The 15,901-nt window shown below is 42.2% G+C and overlaps 1 protein-coding gene across 1 annotated transcript; it reads left to right on the top strand.

Moving 5' to 3' along the window:
• Positions 1–8,139: 8,139 nt before the first annotated feature.
• On the top strand, positions 8,140–14,941 carry ppp1r3aa (protein phosphatase 1, regulatory subunit 3Aa). The gene is made up of 4 exons (XM_079184057.1): positions 8,140–8,971; positions 9,877–9,935; positions 10,284–10,369; positions 10,975–14,941. The coding sequence occupies exons 1-4, from the start codon at positions 8,193–8,195 to the stop codon at positions 14,197–14,199; spliced, it is 4,149 nt and encodes a 1,382-aa protein (XP_079040183.1). The 5' UTR covers positions 8,140–8,192; the 3' UTR covers positions 14,200–14,941.
• The last annotated feature ends 960 nt before the right edge of the window (positions 14,942–15,901 follow it).

Here is a 15,901-nt window from a genome sequence, read left to right as displayed (position 1 = left end):
TTAACTACAAGGTCAGCGTCAAGACGACGGTGCCAAGAGGTGAACTCTAAACCTTATGAAGAGGCATAAATTATCTTACGCAGCTTTGAAGAAATACTGTGTCAGCAAACCAAACGTTTTTTGCTTTCGAACTCAACATGCATGTCGCTTTCCATTTCAGAATCTGACACACTGCGAGGTCACGCGCACCAGCCAAACGCTACACATCTCGCGGCTTTTACAATCCTTGGGAGGGAGGCAGGATGACGTAGGAGGTGATATTTGCAAGAAACAATCTGTGCAAGATGTTTTGACACTTGATTGTTTCGGTCTAAGTAAATACGTAACCGCAAAAAAAGTCTTTTCAAAACTTGGCCGGGCAAAAACGCGGAACCCGTAAAAATGAACTCAAAACTAATTCCGCGTGTGATCGTGAACTGAGATGAAACGATTGAGCCGGCGTGAAGAAAATAAGTCACCGGCTGACTCTTTGCTCAGATAGTTGAGTGTGTGGGCAGCCTGCAATCTCCTCTTCTAATCCCCATCCCCTGACCCCACCCTGCACGGCTTTCTCCAGCCAAAAGAGTCACAACGTTTCTCCCTCACAACAAGAGTCGAGTCGGGCTTAAGAAGTGACCCAGAGAGCGTAACTAAAAAAAAGTCTGAGCTGTCTCAAGACTCTTAGTAACTGTGGCACACAAAACATCATTACCGTGATGTGGATAATTACAGTGCAAAAGGGGGTGGCCTCTTAAGCATGTAATGCACTCTTTTATCTGGAGAAGTCAATCTCTCCGAAGCCGACAGCCTGCAGTATATGATCCGCATAAACAAATACTTTTGCGCGGCACAAAAGTGCCATTAAAGGCCAAAACTGTCAACACAAATTCCATTCTTACAGGGGGGGGGGGAACCAGAGGGGGGGATAAGGGGAGGAGGAAAAAAAGAAAAAAAAAAGAACTTGATCACTTCTGGTTGCTTTAACTTGCATGGAGGTTGTCATGGAAACATTTCTATGAAGTTAACTGGGATAAAAAAAAAAAAAAAAAAACTGAACATTTGCCATTTAATTGCCTTGAAGCTTAGTAACAGGGCCAAGTTAGCGGTATCTGAAAACTCACTGTGTAGCTCGCGTGGATGGGCTCAGTGAGATGTTTCGAAAAAAGTGAAGCTGCTGCACCACTCCCTTGGTTTTTCTTACCCATTTTTCTCCCCCCAAAAAATGCAGTAACACCTCAAGGGCTGAGCGAGCAGTCTGTTTCATTACAGAGGTGTTGGGGGATGGGTGATGGTGCAATTCAAAAAAAAGCTAATCCAAAAGTGAGCAAGTGTTTCATTGCCTAAGACGTACTCGGACTCCGAACAGAATGGATGTGATCTGTGCAGAAAATCCCCTTTCTGGACTCTTGAATGTGATCCTGGAGTCGCCATTTTGCATGAAGTCTGTGTTTATCAGTGAGAGCAGTCTCTGCATTCACAGCACTGCCTTTTCATAGGACTCTCAGAATTAAAAAAAAAAAAGAATTAAATGGCAAAGCATTTCCCGCTTCAGCTCAGGTGGAAGCAACAATTTCCATATCTAAAGATAAAAATCATGCATCAACCAGTGTTCACTGAGCTGAAAGCTGAATCTTAATATTGATAAATGATTGAAACGTATGACAGGGTGTACACATTAATCCTGTGGAGGACATTCATTTTCCTATTACCATAATGTAGAGCACGACTGCCCGATGATAAATGCAGCAATCAAAGGACGGACGCAGAGTGGGGAGAGTCGGGGTAATAAGTGCACTGCTCCCAACAACGGTCAGTGTTGGAGGGAGACTAATGGCAAGCCTCTCTCTCTCTCCAGCTCTGCCAATGCCTTGGGGAGAGAGAAAAAAAAAATGCATTCTGTTTTCACAAAATGCAAGTAACCTTACTTACTGCAGCCCCCCCCCCCACACCCCGACAGCAAGTACACAAGCACCGTTTTAAACATGCTTTAAGAAATGATTACAGGGGGGCTCTTCAACAAAGGGGCTGATTGTGCACCGTCTATGACATATTTCACAAGGGGCATTTATTGCCGCCTGGCCTTTGAAGAGTGAGAGCTGCTGAGTGAAGGGGGGGGGGGGGGGACTGGCCCACACCTGCATAACTGAGGAGGGAACACCTGTGCACCCTGCGGCTGGAACAAGGAGGGTCGCTTCAGCTAATCCAGGGGTGAAAGCTGATCAGAGGACAGGCCCGAAGAGTTCAGCAGTCCTCACTGCCTTGTTAGCCTTTTTCTTTACCAAAAAAAAAAAAAAGAAGTTACATCTATTGATTTTTTTTGGGGCCACAGTGATTGCAAGAGAACAGTGGCAAGACACAGAGAGTGAAATAGAGAGACTCAGCAGAAGCTCTTTATGAGCTTGTACTGCTTTGATTAATGAGGCAGGATTTTAGATCAATCATCATGAATTCTGATACATTCTACCAGCATCCCTGTTTGGTTCTGGACCAAAAATGGAATATTAAAATGGAGCAAGCAAGCACGGTAAGGTGTTGACTGCTGATAATCACAGATTATTGACTATGTAGATGAAGCATTGATAATTACAAATAAGTGCATCGTGTGCTTTATGCATTTCATTTTTTTTTGTGTAGAGGTTTGACCTTAAGGAACTGTGACAATGCTATTTTCAAAACAAGAGGACCGATAAGAAAAGATATTTTAAAACTATATGCCACCCTTGTGTGTCACAGATGAAAATGCCATGGCTACAACACTGAAGGAATTTCAAAACTGCAGAATTCCTGGACTATTTAATAAATAAGAAAATATGCCATATGTAATCTGTATAGGATTTAACAATAACGAGATGTATTACACATAATTATGTCACTGTTTACTTGTTGTAAGTAATTACTGCAATTTAACAATAACCAATACATGACAGCACACACTAAATATATATCAAAATGGTTTTCAGGAACATTATTGCAGATGTAATCTGACATTGTATATTGTTCAAAGTGAGTAGATCAAATTAAAATGTCAGGTTACCAACAGCCGAATATTACCTAATTCAGCACATTTCTGACAACTTCTTTCAAAATTAGTTTTAGATGTCATTCATCACTTGGTGGTAAATACAAATCGCTACAATTTGCAAGCCGCGTTTACAACTTGGATGAAAATGTTAAAACAATGTGCAGATGGGAAACAATAACTCGCCTTTTCAGAAGTCAGCGTGCAGCGATCAGAGCAGGCAAAGCCTGGACAGAGCTGTCTAAAAGGTCCAACATGAAAAGGGCGATCTACAATAGCCTGGGTGAAATATGTTAACAGCCGCTCGGTAATTAAAAAAAACAAAAAAAAACACAGGAAGTCCACGCGCAACGTGTAAATAATGATGTCGCAAGTCAAGTCGCAAAGCGCGAGACATACACAGGACAAACTTGTGGCCGGCGGTCCGCTTCCTAATTTCAAAAAAGTCTAAAGAGTGCGGAGAGGAAACATGCTCTAGGGCAGAAAAACTTACCACAACAAAAAAAAATGGCAGGTAGCCTTCTTTTTATTTTCCTCGCGGAGAAAAAAGTCAAAAGGGGCACACCAGGTGAGGAGTCGCCGCCGTTCTCTGTGTTTGCAGAGATGTCTTCACACGTGACTGTCCAAGTTCACCATAACGCAGATGAACAACAAGCTGCAGAGTAAATAAAAAAAGCTCGAATATTCCTCCGCTGGGCACCGCTGTCGGAGACACACACACTCTCTCCTGCTGTCTCCCGTCAACGCCGCTGTTATTACTAATGCAACAGAGGGAAAAGCAGTACACCGAGTCCTGTTTGAATGACGCGCAATGCGAGGAAGACGCGGCTTGTTTTTTTTTCTTTTCTCGTTGCGATTCAAACACACATCAAGCAGTATCCCAGCAAGCAAGTATATTTGGGACTAGACCCCCCCCCCCCCCCCCAGCCCACACCCCACACCCCCAGGGGAGGCACTTGCTTGTGCGCGGAGGTGTGTGTTGTTATTTTTGGGCGTACTGCGACCCCGTGTGACGTCAGGGCCACCTGCTATGTAAACAAAAAGTCATTTATTAAAAAGGAAAAGTTTGTTTCCCGCTTTTCAAACGTTCCGCGGTGTGGTATTTCTCGCTCATATCTGAGAGTTGAGTGGCAAGGAAGCTTCCGCGATAGTCGTGCATTGTTGTCGGGGAGTGAACCGGTAACCTTCCAGTAACGGGACGGTTTATTCCGACCGAAAGACAGGCTGAGTGCGCCCGTTGCTCTATCTGAGAATGTTTATTCTTCACATCGCTTTCTTGCAAAAACCTCCAAGTGGAAACAGCATGAAAACAAACAAAACAATAAATATCCCCGTGATGTTCCTGTAATATATCAACAAGTCTACTTTGTCTGTGGTATCCTTCCTCAACAGTGACCGAGATCTAACGTCAACCTATTCTTTTCCTCTCTAATCTTTAAGATATTCTGATATTCTGATAGGAAGTTGTGTGTTATATTTGTATAGTAAACTACGTCGCTCACACACTCTATTTAAACCTAAAAAAGAAATGAGAAGGCTAAACATTGTTGGGGAAATGAATCAATGGGAATTACGTCGATATAATATTAAGATAACATGTTTTTGATTGTGTAAAGCAGGAAACAAAATAGAATATCTTCAGCATCCTTCAAGTCCGGATTTAAACCTCAGCATCACGGATGGCATTTTTGGGCACACTTTTTTAAATAAGCCTTTATTTTTTAAATATATTTGACATCCACCGTATAATTCAGTTTGCAGTGAAACATGAATGCATTTATGATCGTGTATGCATACAGCAAAATGATGGGGGATCAATGACGGTAATATCTTACGAATTACAATTATCATCAGACGCAATTGCGTATTTTAATGTAAACATACGTTTAGACTACCTGAGACTCACTCTCAATGTCGTCCAATAAAACCACTGCTAAATCAATACTTTATTACAAGAAGATGTAGATGTACTTTTTGACTGAAGGATTTTTTTTTCTTATCCACTCTCTCATACCTTCACGAGGTAATTTGGCCTATTTATCTATTTAATGGGAGATCATACATTTAACTGTAGTTAAAAGGCATTGCTCTCTTCTGTCTCGTCTTTCTTTTCTTCTCTTTTTTTTCAAACCGCTGAGACGTTCACGGTCAAGAAATGAATGACCAGATTATTATCAACTGAAAAAAAGAAAGGGTGGGGGACACGTTTTAAAAATGTAAGAAGTGTATTTTTGTCTTATTCTCTCTACTGTCAACATTTTTGTATTATATTTAATGTTGTCAATATCGATGTTTATACTGACTGATTGTGCTAAATGTGATTTGTGCATTTTGTTTCCCTTAATGAAAGAAGCACAGTTTGCATCCAATGTGTTTCCCCGGAGATTTTTGTAAACGCATTAAAAATACTCGACATCTTAGTGACTATTATTCATATTCATATAATAGCGTGATCCCTTCCCAGTAGGTTTACTTATCAAACTGTCCGACATTGGTGGGCATTAATGGGAATATGATGCACCGTTACTATTCAGTATATCCAAAATGTCCCAAGACTGGCCTAGCTTTCAAGAAAAATTGTCAGAGAAAAATTAAAATGAATGTGCTAAAAACAAGTGTTGTTCGGGGAGTAAAAATGGGACAGAAGTATCGTAGGCCTATTGCCTAACACGCAATAATTTGATCTATTGGATTTTTGTGTTTTTGTTTGTGGAACAGTTCCTTATTGGTAATTAAAAATCCATCAAATAAAAAGTAGGAGGAAACTGTATCTCGGAAGTGAGTAAGTGAGGAAACGAGTCTGGTGGAATTGTGGTGGCGTGCTGCCACCTACTGGTCACTTCTGCTAACAGGCTGTCCGAGGTAACATGAGACAATGGACTGTAAACAACTGGGACGTTTTATTATTTCTCCTTTCTCTTTATGTTGAATGTTTTTTTTTTCTTCTCCAACACAAATCTGCACAGTTGGAACTCATTATCACAAACTGGAAGATCAAATTCATTTGGCTGATGTGTCGTCTAATTTGACATATTTTCTAATCTGATCACATAGTGCCATCTACTGATATACATTAGACATAGAATTCACTAAATAATTGGAGCAAACACATTTGTTTGCTTTTAAAGAGGTGTTGATTTAGCTTTTGATTACCTTTTTTGTCGTGCGAGTTGTTCTTCATACTTTGTCAGCTTACTGTTTAATTGTGAACCCTTAAAATGGAATTTAAAAAAAAATCAGTAGCAGCTGATTACTTTTGGAATATTATTACAGTGTTACAGACTGTATGCATAGAGGTGTTGGCAGTGTCTTGAATACTTGTATGTAACTTTTAATATATAGCATTTTTAACACTTGTTCACATATATCTGCCTTTACAAAAGTTGCAAATGAGAATTCCTGATACTATTTAAAGTCCAAAACTGCAATTAAAAGTAACAAGAGAACCTTTGGCTTAAAAAACGTAGAACAAAGGGTCCTTTGAGGACAAAGAGCTGCTCACCTACCTGTGAAGGATTGTATAACCAGCCCTGAAGTCTATTTACAAGATATACTGGATTTGGGGGTATAGTTACACTGCACATCGAGGATTAGTTGAACTTCCTATCCGAGACGGTGGCACACACATACACACAAAAACTCAACTCGCTCCAAAGAACAGAACAATCCTCAGTCTTCTGTTCCAAGATGCAGTGAACCTAAAGAATGAAGGCTGCCTGCAATCACACTGATACGAGAGGATCTGTAGATACTCAATCCAGAGACCTTTCAAGCACATTACCAGCACTTATAATAATTTAAGACATTATCGATCTCAACGGGGAATTTTCTTTTTTCGCTGTCTGCACATGGAGGTCAGAGGTCAGAATCAGCTCCAGAGCATTCCCCATGCAGCAGGTATGGCGACAATGTGCCGGGGATACTTCTTTAACTTTGCTTATTATTCAACTGCAGGTCAACTCACTGCAGCATCCTGCTGCACGACATGTAAATTCTCCAAAAAACAGTGTTACTAATAGTTAACATTGAACAATCAATAACTGAAAAGTTTCTTGGATAAAGATAGCCACTTTTTTACAGCAATGTGTGTGTAACTGAATATATGTGACACATTACAGCATCTTTACTGTACAGCGAGTAACTCGCTGCACTAGCTGCTCTGTGATGCTGAACGCAGCAGTATTTTGAGCTAAATGCTAATGTTGGCATGCTAACATGCTCACAATGGCAACATGCTGATGATTACAATCTTAGTTTAGCATGTTAGCACGCTAACATTTGGTCATGAACCAAAACTCTGAACTAAACAACATTTTGACCTGATGGTGGCGCTATAGATGAAAAGTTGAGGGATCACCAAAGTCACTACAATTCATTCACACATCAATGTCTGTACAAAATTGAATGGCAATGAGATCAACGGTGAGATATTTCAGTCTGGAAAACCAACTGCATTTTTACTAAATAAAGTTGAAGCAAATTAAATCAAATAAAATATTGTTCACACTGATGAATATTGCTTGCAAGTGTTAGTTCAGTTTCCAATTCCATGCAAACCCTGAGAGAAGCACCATCTCCATCTGACATAAAGCTGTCCAGCTGTGTATTTACATGCACGGATTCTCATGCTAATGAAATGATATGGTTACGTGACCGTCTCGGTTATCACCTGCCACCATGACCAGAAGACATCGTATCGTTCCACCGCACTCAGATTAAAAGTCCCATCTCAGCCATGTCATTATTGTGTTTTTTATTATGCCGCAACAAAGTTAAAAAACAGATTATTAGCTCGGATCTTGGACAATTTTCACATTTGAAGAAGCAAAATATAGACACCCTGTCAATATATTTCAAACATGGACCTGTTTAGACACGAGTTGTACTCTAAAGTGCTTTATATAAGCTGTAATTCCCTTTATTTATCTTGTAACTAGCAAACATATTGTGCGGGGATAACTGAGAGGATAACTGGCCTGCCCTAGTCCAGTTATATGCGTCCTATTAATAGGCTTGGCTCAGACTCACAATGTTCAGCTGTAACCGAACTCCATCTGTCAAGTCACGTCCTCTCCCTGCTCTCCCTTCTACAGTATCACTGCAGCCAGGCTAGGGGCACTCTGGTCTGTGCCACCCTCCAAGCCAGACAGACGGCAGGACGGGCAGACAGCTGCCTCTCAGACCACCGCGCATTATGGAGGGTCTGCACAGCACAAGCCTGGAAGAGGAAGGGGAGATTATGGAGGAGGAGAGTGAAAGAAACGGGGAGCGGGAAGAGGGAGGGATGAAGGCCTCATCTCCGATGGGCTCCACCACGGACGATGAAACGGACGAGGACTCCGAACCGGAGCCCCCACAGGTCATTCGGAGGAAGGTGTCATTCGCAGATGCATTTGGCCTAAACCTGGTGTCAGTCAAGGAGTTTGACAACCCTGAAGTAGCAGAGATAGAAGTCAGCCAGCCCCCTAAAAATGAGGCGACCCATCCCTTCGAGGAGTTCTCCATAACCTGTCTGTTTACTGTTCCCTCATCCCCGGAGGAGCTAGACCAGAGGCTACAAGAGCAGATGGTTGAGCTCGAAAACATTGAGCTCCTCCCGGGAACCACCACACTCCGTGGCTTCATCAGGGTGGTCAACCTGTGCTACAGCAAGTCTGTCAATGCCCGGATTAGCCTGGATCGCTGGACAAGCTACTTTGACCTGTCAGCGGAGTATGTGCCTGGATCCAGTGATAGGAAAACAGACAGATTCACCTTCAATTATACTCTGGTGCCTCCCTTTGACATAGAGGGGACCAGAGTGGAGATATGTCTACGCTATGAAACTTCAGTGGGCACTTTTTGGGCTAATAACAAGGAAATGAACTATGTGCTGTTCTGCCACCGGAAAGGACACGTAAAGGAGCGTGGGCCTCAAGTGCAAAAGAAGAGTATCGGCTACAAGAGCAAGAGGGGCTGTCTCAGAGCTATCAGGTGAGAGAAGCTAATTCTCAACCGTTTTTTATTTTTTAAACATGCCTCTGCGGAAGGAAGTCACATCACACAAGTTATTTTTGTCACAAGAAAAGGTCCCAAATAACTAATTTGCCCTGACAGGACATTTGACCCAGTTTAAACTCTCTCTCATTAGGAGGGAGTTGGAAGGGCAATTGTGTGTTTACAGTAAGCTCTTATGTAACTTTTAAGTAATGGATGTTTGGACTGCAGAACACATATTGCCCATTTAAGGTCAGGTGTCTGTCCAGGTTTCCATGACGTCTCACCGTGGCTTAGAAAGTCAGATCCGCTCACTTTCTCCTCTTTGACTCCAATTCACAAAATGCTTTGTTTCTGCTTTAGGGACATTCATTCCCCTTGTTCTGGTCTGACTTGCTGCAGAATAAAAGCTCTGGAAATGGGATAATACAGCAGACAAACACATTACACACGATTAATATTTATATTGTCTCAGTTTCAAAGGCTGCTGGTACAAGCATATGCTCTCTGCATGGAAATAAGGATCCCAGGTATTTAGTGTGCGCCTCTTACTGTGTATCATAATCTTAGCAGGTGCGGTACAGATGAGACGAAGAAAAACAGCAGAATAAAGGGGATTGAGGATCTCAGTTAAAATGCAGAGGACCGTTTATTTTACAATTTCATGAGACTATAGTAATTTAAATGCTCATATCCTTTGAAAAGCTGGAATGGTTCGACCATCCCACGCATCACCATTCACAGAGGCAAATAGAGCCAAACAGGAATAAAACAGAGTTTCATTTCAGCCCCTGTTTGAATGTTGGCAACATTTTGTCATAAAGTTGAAACTGCATTTTGCAATGAAAAAAAAACATCTGTTAGCTTATGTAATGTTATTTCTGATTGATTTTCAACCATAGGATGGGAACTGCAGAGGAAAAGACCAGGGAGACCAGTAACCCATCAACAGCTGCTGCAGGTGTGTATACTTAAAGGGGAACAACGGTCACTTAAAAAAAAGATATTATTCTGGAGGCTATATAACATGATGGCCTTCCTGGAGTGCTGTTCCTCACTGTAACTACAAGCTAGCTGCTGTCATGGAGTTCACCGTTCCAGTGGATTTCATGAGCAGGTTGCAGTATTTATTTTACCACCACGTTATATAGCCTCCATAATAATATAATTGTGTTCTTAAAATGTTCATTGTTCCTTAAATGTTCCTTAAATGTGTGTGCATGCATGCATGTGCATGAATTAAGTGTGTGTGTATGTGAGCGTGCAAGCAAATTTTGACCCTTGTCTCTTTTTTTTTCGTTTTTTGCAGATGCTACACTTAACGCAGAGGAGGCTCACCGACAGAACAGCACAGATGTACAATCATTACTTTACCAGGAAGAACACAAACCTTTGGTGAGGTTCATTTATCATCTTCTGGAGGAGCAGACTCTTCTTGAAGTCTGTGTAAAAAATGAAACACCGAGAAGTTCACCCAGAAGTAAATACTGTTCACAGCAACACAACTCACCATCCGTGCCAGTCAGCATGTCTCCAGCTGCAGACATGAACTGTAACTATAAAGTCAGAAAGTATGCGTGTTGTTTCTGCAAAGATATGATAGCTGAAGCGAAGACGCATGTCATACTACACGGTGGTCAGTGGGCCCCAAAAGGATATCTGAAAAGTCAGCTGACCTGACACTTGAGAGCATGTCTGAAGTTTGCAAACTATTAATAATAAATGCAACCTGCTTGTAAAGGTGCAGTAAAGGTGATGATGTAAACACAATTAGGCTTATGTGCTGAGGTTACAGCAGTGTTGCAATGCATTTCATCATCCCAGTATTGTTACATATGAAAGAAAACAGAATGGGCCATTGCATCCAGTTTTATCATCAAGTCAGCATGAGGATTTAAAGTAGCTTGTGACCTTAAAGGCCGACAAAACTGGTAGCATCTAGTTATAGTTCAACTAGATCCAGCATTAACCCTTGGCTTGACCTTTGGCCTTTTCGACAGGTGGAAAGCACAAAAAGCCGACACAGAGCGGCGCGTATGGCACGTGTGCAGGACTTCCTCTCCCAAAGGAGGCAGCGAGCGTCAAAGGCTTATTCACATGACTCAGCCAATGGCCAGAAGGTTTCTCAGCCTTTGACAACTCCGTGGGGCGACTCTGCCGGCTTCCTCCATAAACGCCAAAAGAAACAATCGAACGAGAGTCCACAGGTGCTCACCTACCACCAGATTCCTCTGCTTACGCTGGACTGGAACAATGACAAAGACCATCAGTGGGGGGCTGCTGACATGGACGACGTCTGGACCGGAAGAGCTAAAATGACCCTGTCAAAAGCGTCAGAGGAAAATATAGAGAACACACCTTCTGTTAGTGATATGTGGGGGAGCTTTGGTAACGGTACAGATGATACCACTGATAAAAAAACCTCCGTGTGCGACGTATGGCAGGCATTTCTTAATGGGCCAAGCCGTACGGACCATTCTGCTGTTCCAGAGTCAGAATGGCTGCAGACAGCAGCGCTAGTGTCTCCCTCAAATGATAAAGAGCCCAACGCTCAATATGTAGCAAGCAGTCAAGAGCATGAATTTCAGGTGGGCGCAGATGCGCCCACCACCTCACATGCGCACACCTCAGCTTTATGTCAGCTGCTGTCAGATACTTGCCAAATAGCATTGGCTAATGTTGCCGCGAACGCCGAAGACCACCAGCCGGCAGAGGCATGTGTCGACAGCCCAAGAGATGACAACACAGCGACACAAGATGCATCCCAAAGGTCACCGTCAAAATCTGTAACAGACACTCTCCGGGAATTTTGCCTCAGGGGGGCAACGCCTGTGTCCGAGGGCTATCCTGACAGTTCAACTGAGTGTCACAAGCATGCGATCGGGGAGCAAGAAAGAGAAGGGAAAGCAGAAGGAGTAGGAGGAGATGAGCCCTTAGCGCCACACACAGCTGACTTAGTAACAAGCTCAGGGGAGTCAGAGACAACAGATATGACGGCAATGCTCGAGTCTCAGAATGCCACCGCCGTTGATAGGATCTCGCAGGGAGCGAGGCTGGATGAGGGTCTTTCTTCCAGCAGAGAAGGGGAGGTTACAGGTACCGCACACAATGTGACGGATGACACGCTGGCATTTAGGGGGACAATCAGAAAGGGGACAAAGGATGGGGAGAGGTTTGTCTTTTCCGCATCCAGACAAGGCATGGAGGAAGGGAGTAGCTGTATGGAAAATAAAGGGGCTACAGATGAGGAGATATTTAGGCCACGGAAAACAGAGGAGTGTGAAAACTCTCAGAGGTATGCAGATGAAAAGCAACATGAGGAATTCAGGCTGAACCAAAACAGTGAAAATCCATTACAGGAGAATGAGAGTGATACAAATGAAATAAGACTTGCACAGACAAATGCAGGTGAATCCAATTCAAGCCAAACGTCTTTCAGGCAAAGCCAAATTATGGCAAGTGAATTCAAATTGGAGGAATCCGAGAGGGAAGACGTTGCATCAAGTAACAAAGACATGGAAGTATCTAAAAAGACAGAGGTGGAACCTTGCTTTTGTACAGCAATCAATGAAATAAAGTCACCAATTGATGCAGAAGAGGGAATTATTCCGGTATTAAATGAGGAACATTACGACAAAGCTTTACAACGTAATTCATCATGGCAGAGGGGAAACACGTCAATAATTTCGGAAGTGCATATTAAACAGTCAAGGTCAATCAGAGCAGGGGAAGAGGAGTGCATTGAGAAATCAAAGGACTCAACACTGACACAAATACAGGAAAATGCAGTGCAATCTAAAACAGATGAACAAGTATTAGTCTCAGATCAGAGTGAGGGAGGAAAAGGTTTGAGTTGTGATGGAATAATTGAGAAGCAACAGGGAATAAACCCGGCACCACAGTCAAGACAAACAGTGGAATCAAGGGAAATGAAAAAGGTCTTTCAAGGTGACCATGATACAATCAGACCTTTTCTAACAGATAAATGCAACCAGAACCCCATGGAGGTGGTAAAAATGAGATGGACTCATTCCCAGGATGACATGAAGGGTCAGAAAGAGGATGAAGGCTGTGAATTAAGCCCAGGAGAAGCGAAGGCGAAGAAGAGCGTTGCAAAGAGAGACACTTCAGCAGAGCTTCAACACCAACCTGAGACATTAGAAAGAACAGAGGAAGATATGAGTCAGAGAGACAAAGATGAGAGGGTGAGTATTGGAAAGCTGAAAATAGAAGTACCGGGGGAGTCGATGGGAAATGCGGAGAACGCTCAGGGGGAGACGGAGAATGCACCAGCTGAATTGAAAGAACGAGAGTTGTCAGCAGAAGTTGAGGGCTCTCCACGTGTTGAATATAGGAAATTGTCAGAGGGAACAAAAGACCCTATTACAGCAGAAAACGCTGTCGCACTTGAAGTGATAGAGTCTGGATCGGAGGAGATGTTCATAGAAAGATTCGTAGACGATTTGGTCAGGAGGATTTGGGAGGAGGTGTTCGGTCGGAAAGAACAGGCCTCTAATAGAGACACAGATATTGTTGATGGAAAGGAGGGCAAGCTGGCAGATGTACCTGATATTACACAAGATTGCCACGATCCATTTGAGAAGGACTTCAATGATGCATTTGATTCTGGCGTTTTTTCCTTGACAGATCTGCCAACAGATCCAAATGTAAGTCTCTGTCGAGGCCCAGAGCAAACCGTAGCCACTAAGAGCAATGAATACTCCCCAAAAGAGATAGGTCAGTCACTCACCACCGCAGAACAAACTCACTTCCTCTCAGAGCCTCTGAATTTAATAGCTCATCTCAGACAAGATTTAACCCCAATTGTAGCTGTTCAGAGAAGGCCGCCATTGACCGAATCAGCCCAAAGCTCTCCAAAGGATCAGGAAAACTACACTCAAACACAGGAAAGATCAGTCACCCGTCAGGACACAGGCAGACAAGTAGAAGACTCCCACAGGGAGAGCTTTAATCCATCAGCCCGTACATCTCACACACATCCGGGTTCCTCCTCTGACAAATTAAAAGAGTCCAATAGTGTCGTATGGTGGAGTGTGTCATACATCCTCAGTCTACTCTGCATCCTCACAGTTGCTGGATTCTTCTTCATCGTTTTCCTGTATGACTTCCCAGCATTCTTTGCGCTCTACGTGTTTTCATTGTGCTGGTGGTTTTATAAGTGGAAGGGACATCGAGGGATGAAAGACAAGGTGATGGAGGGATAGTCCGGGAGTTTAGAGATAAGATTGGAAGCTACAAAAATGTGTGCAATAAAACGAAATGCTACCCACAGCACTAGCGTGTGTTTGGTTGTGTGTTTAATATTTGGTTGTTTCTAACTCTAAGTGCTCTTCTTAGTGCAGTGTTTCCCAACCTTTTTTTGATTTGTGACCCCTAACCAAGCAATTCCTACTTGTGACCCAATGTCACTTGTTGCAAGTCTACAGATTATTACCAGTTCAGTGATTGTTTTTGTTTTTATTTAAATGACGAGAGGAAATTATGACAAATGCACTTAGGTGTAGTAGAAATGTGTGTTTTCTATCATGTAAATCCTGGCCCTTTAAATATTTCTTGCGACCCGTTGTGGTGGTTCCCAACCCCCAGATTGGGAACCACTGAATCAGTGAATCAGGCGAGATTCCATTTGTGTTAATAAAATCAACAACAAAATGTCTCTTTTCAAATCTTGAATTTAATTTGATCATCTGAACATTCAGATCCAAGATTTTCTTTCTTTGACGAAATTCACATTAGATTGATGAACGCGTTAGTTAATGCTGATTTAGTGTTAACAGTTATGTGTATGATGTGTGTATATTTGCAGTGTTGTATGGGCCCAATATCACTTTACAATGCACCTAAATGGAACAAAGTTAGTATGTCTTTGATTCTTATAGACAAACGATGTCTGCAATAGTGGGGCATTGGAGATTTGAAATGTTTCTCTTTCCTTGCTTTTCTTCAATAAAAGAAAAACTACTTTAAACTTTTTTCTTGGCTCTTTTACAACATTTACACATGTCTGGTGAAATATGTTGATTCATTTTGTACTTCTTTTACTACATGTTGGCCCCACTCATAACAAATGACGCCAGCAGAGAGAGTTTAGAAACAATTTGTATATTTATTTCATTACACAAAACAAGAAGTAACCAGTTCCTCATCAAAATGTTTACTGATAAATGCAAAAAGTATCCTAGATCTCTCTGTGCCCAATATGTAGCCATGTTCTATCTGCTATCTCTGGGTTTTAGTATTAGGATCCTGGCACTTGTTCACAGACTGTGTATTAACAGCCACGTACTCTTTATTATTATCAGTATTTCTCATAAAATAAGTCACTGACTTTGAGATAAGACCCTTCACAGACCGGAGGGACAGTCAGCAGTTCTTCGTTCTTGGATTTGGAGACTGCTTCAAAAAGGTAATTTAGTTGTTTCGAGGAACTTGTAGCATTAAGAAAAAGGTCAGAATTATGATCTTTGAAGAATATAATCTTCGGAAGCTTCAGTCGAATTACACGTTGAGTATCGGATAAATCAACTCTTTGAACCTTAGCAGGCTGTCTTTAATGTAAAAACCAGGCTCCCATCTCTGCCTCTGTCTCGAAGGAGTCATTTATCGTTTCAATTTTTAGTGCCTGCTGACAGGAGCTGGGATTAAGTGAAATTAACATAGCGAACAGTCCATTTTATCCCTGCTCATGTTGCTCATGTGACTTACTAAATGCACTATACAACAAGGTTAATAATACATTAGGACACATTTCAGGCGATTCACATTGCAATTCACTGCTTTTACCAGATGCCTTTCTAAATGGATACATGCCATTTGGGAAACCCTTCATAGGTACTGGTATGAGGTAGCATGCTGTCCATACTGTAACATGAAAATAACCACATGACAACAAGCAAGTCTGTGCAA

This window comes from Pholis gunnellus (assembly GCF_910591455.1).
Source record: "Pholis gunnellus genome assembly, chromosome: 22".
Classification (NCBI taxonomy): Eukaryota; Metazoa; Chordata; class Actinopteri; order Perciformes; family Pholidae; genus Pholis; species Pholis gunnellus.
The sequence above is the reverse complement of the archived record's forward strand: the minus strand, read 5'-3'. Positions and strand labels throughout refer to the sequence as shown.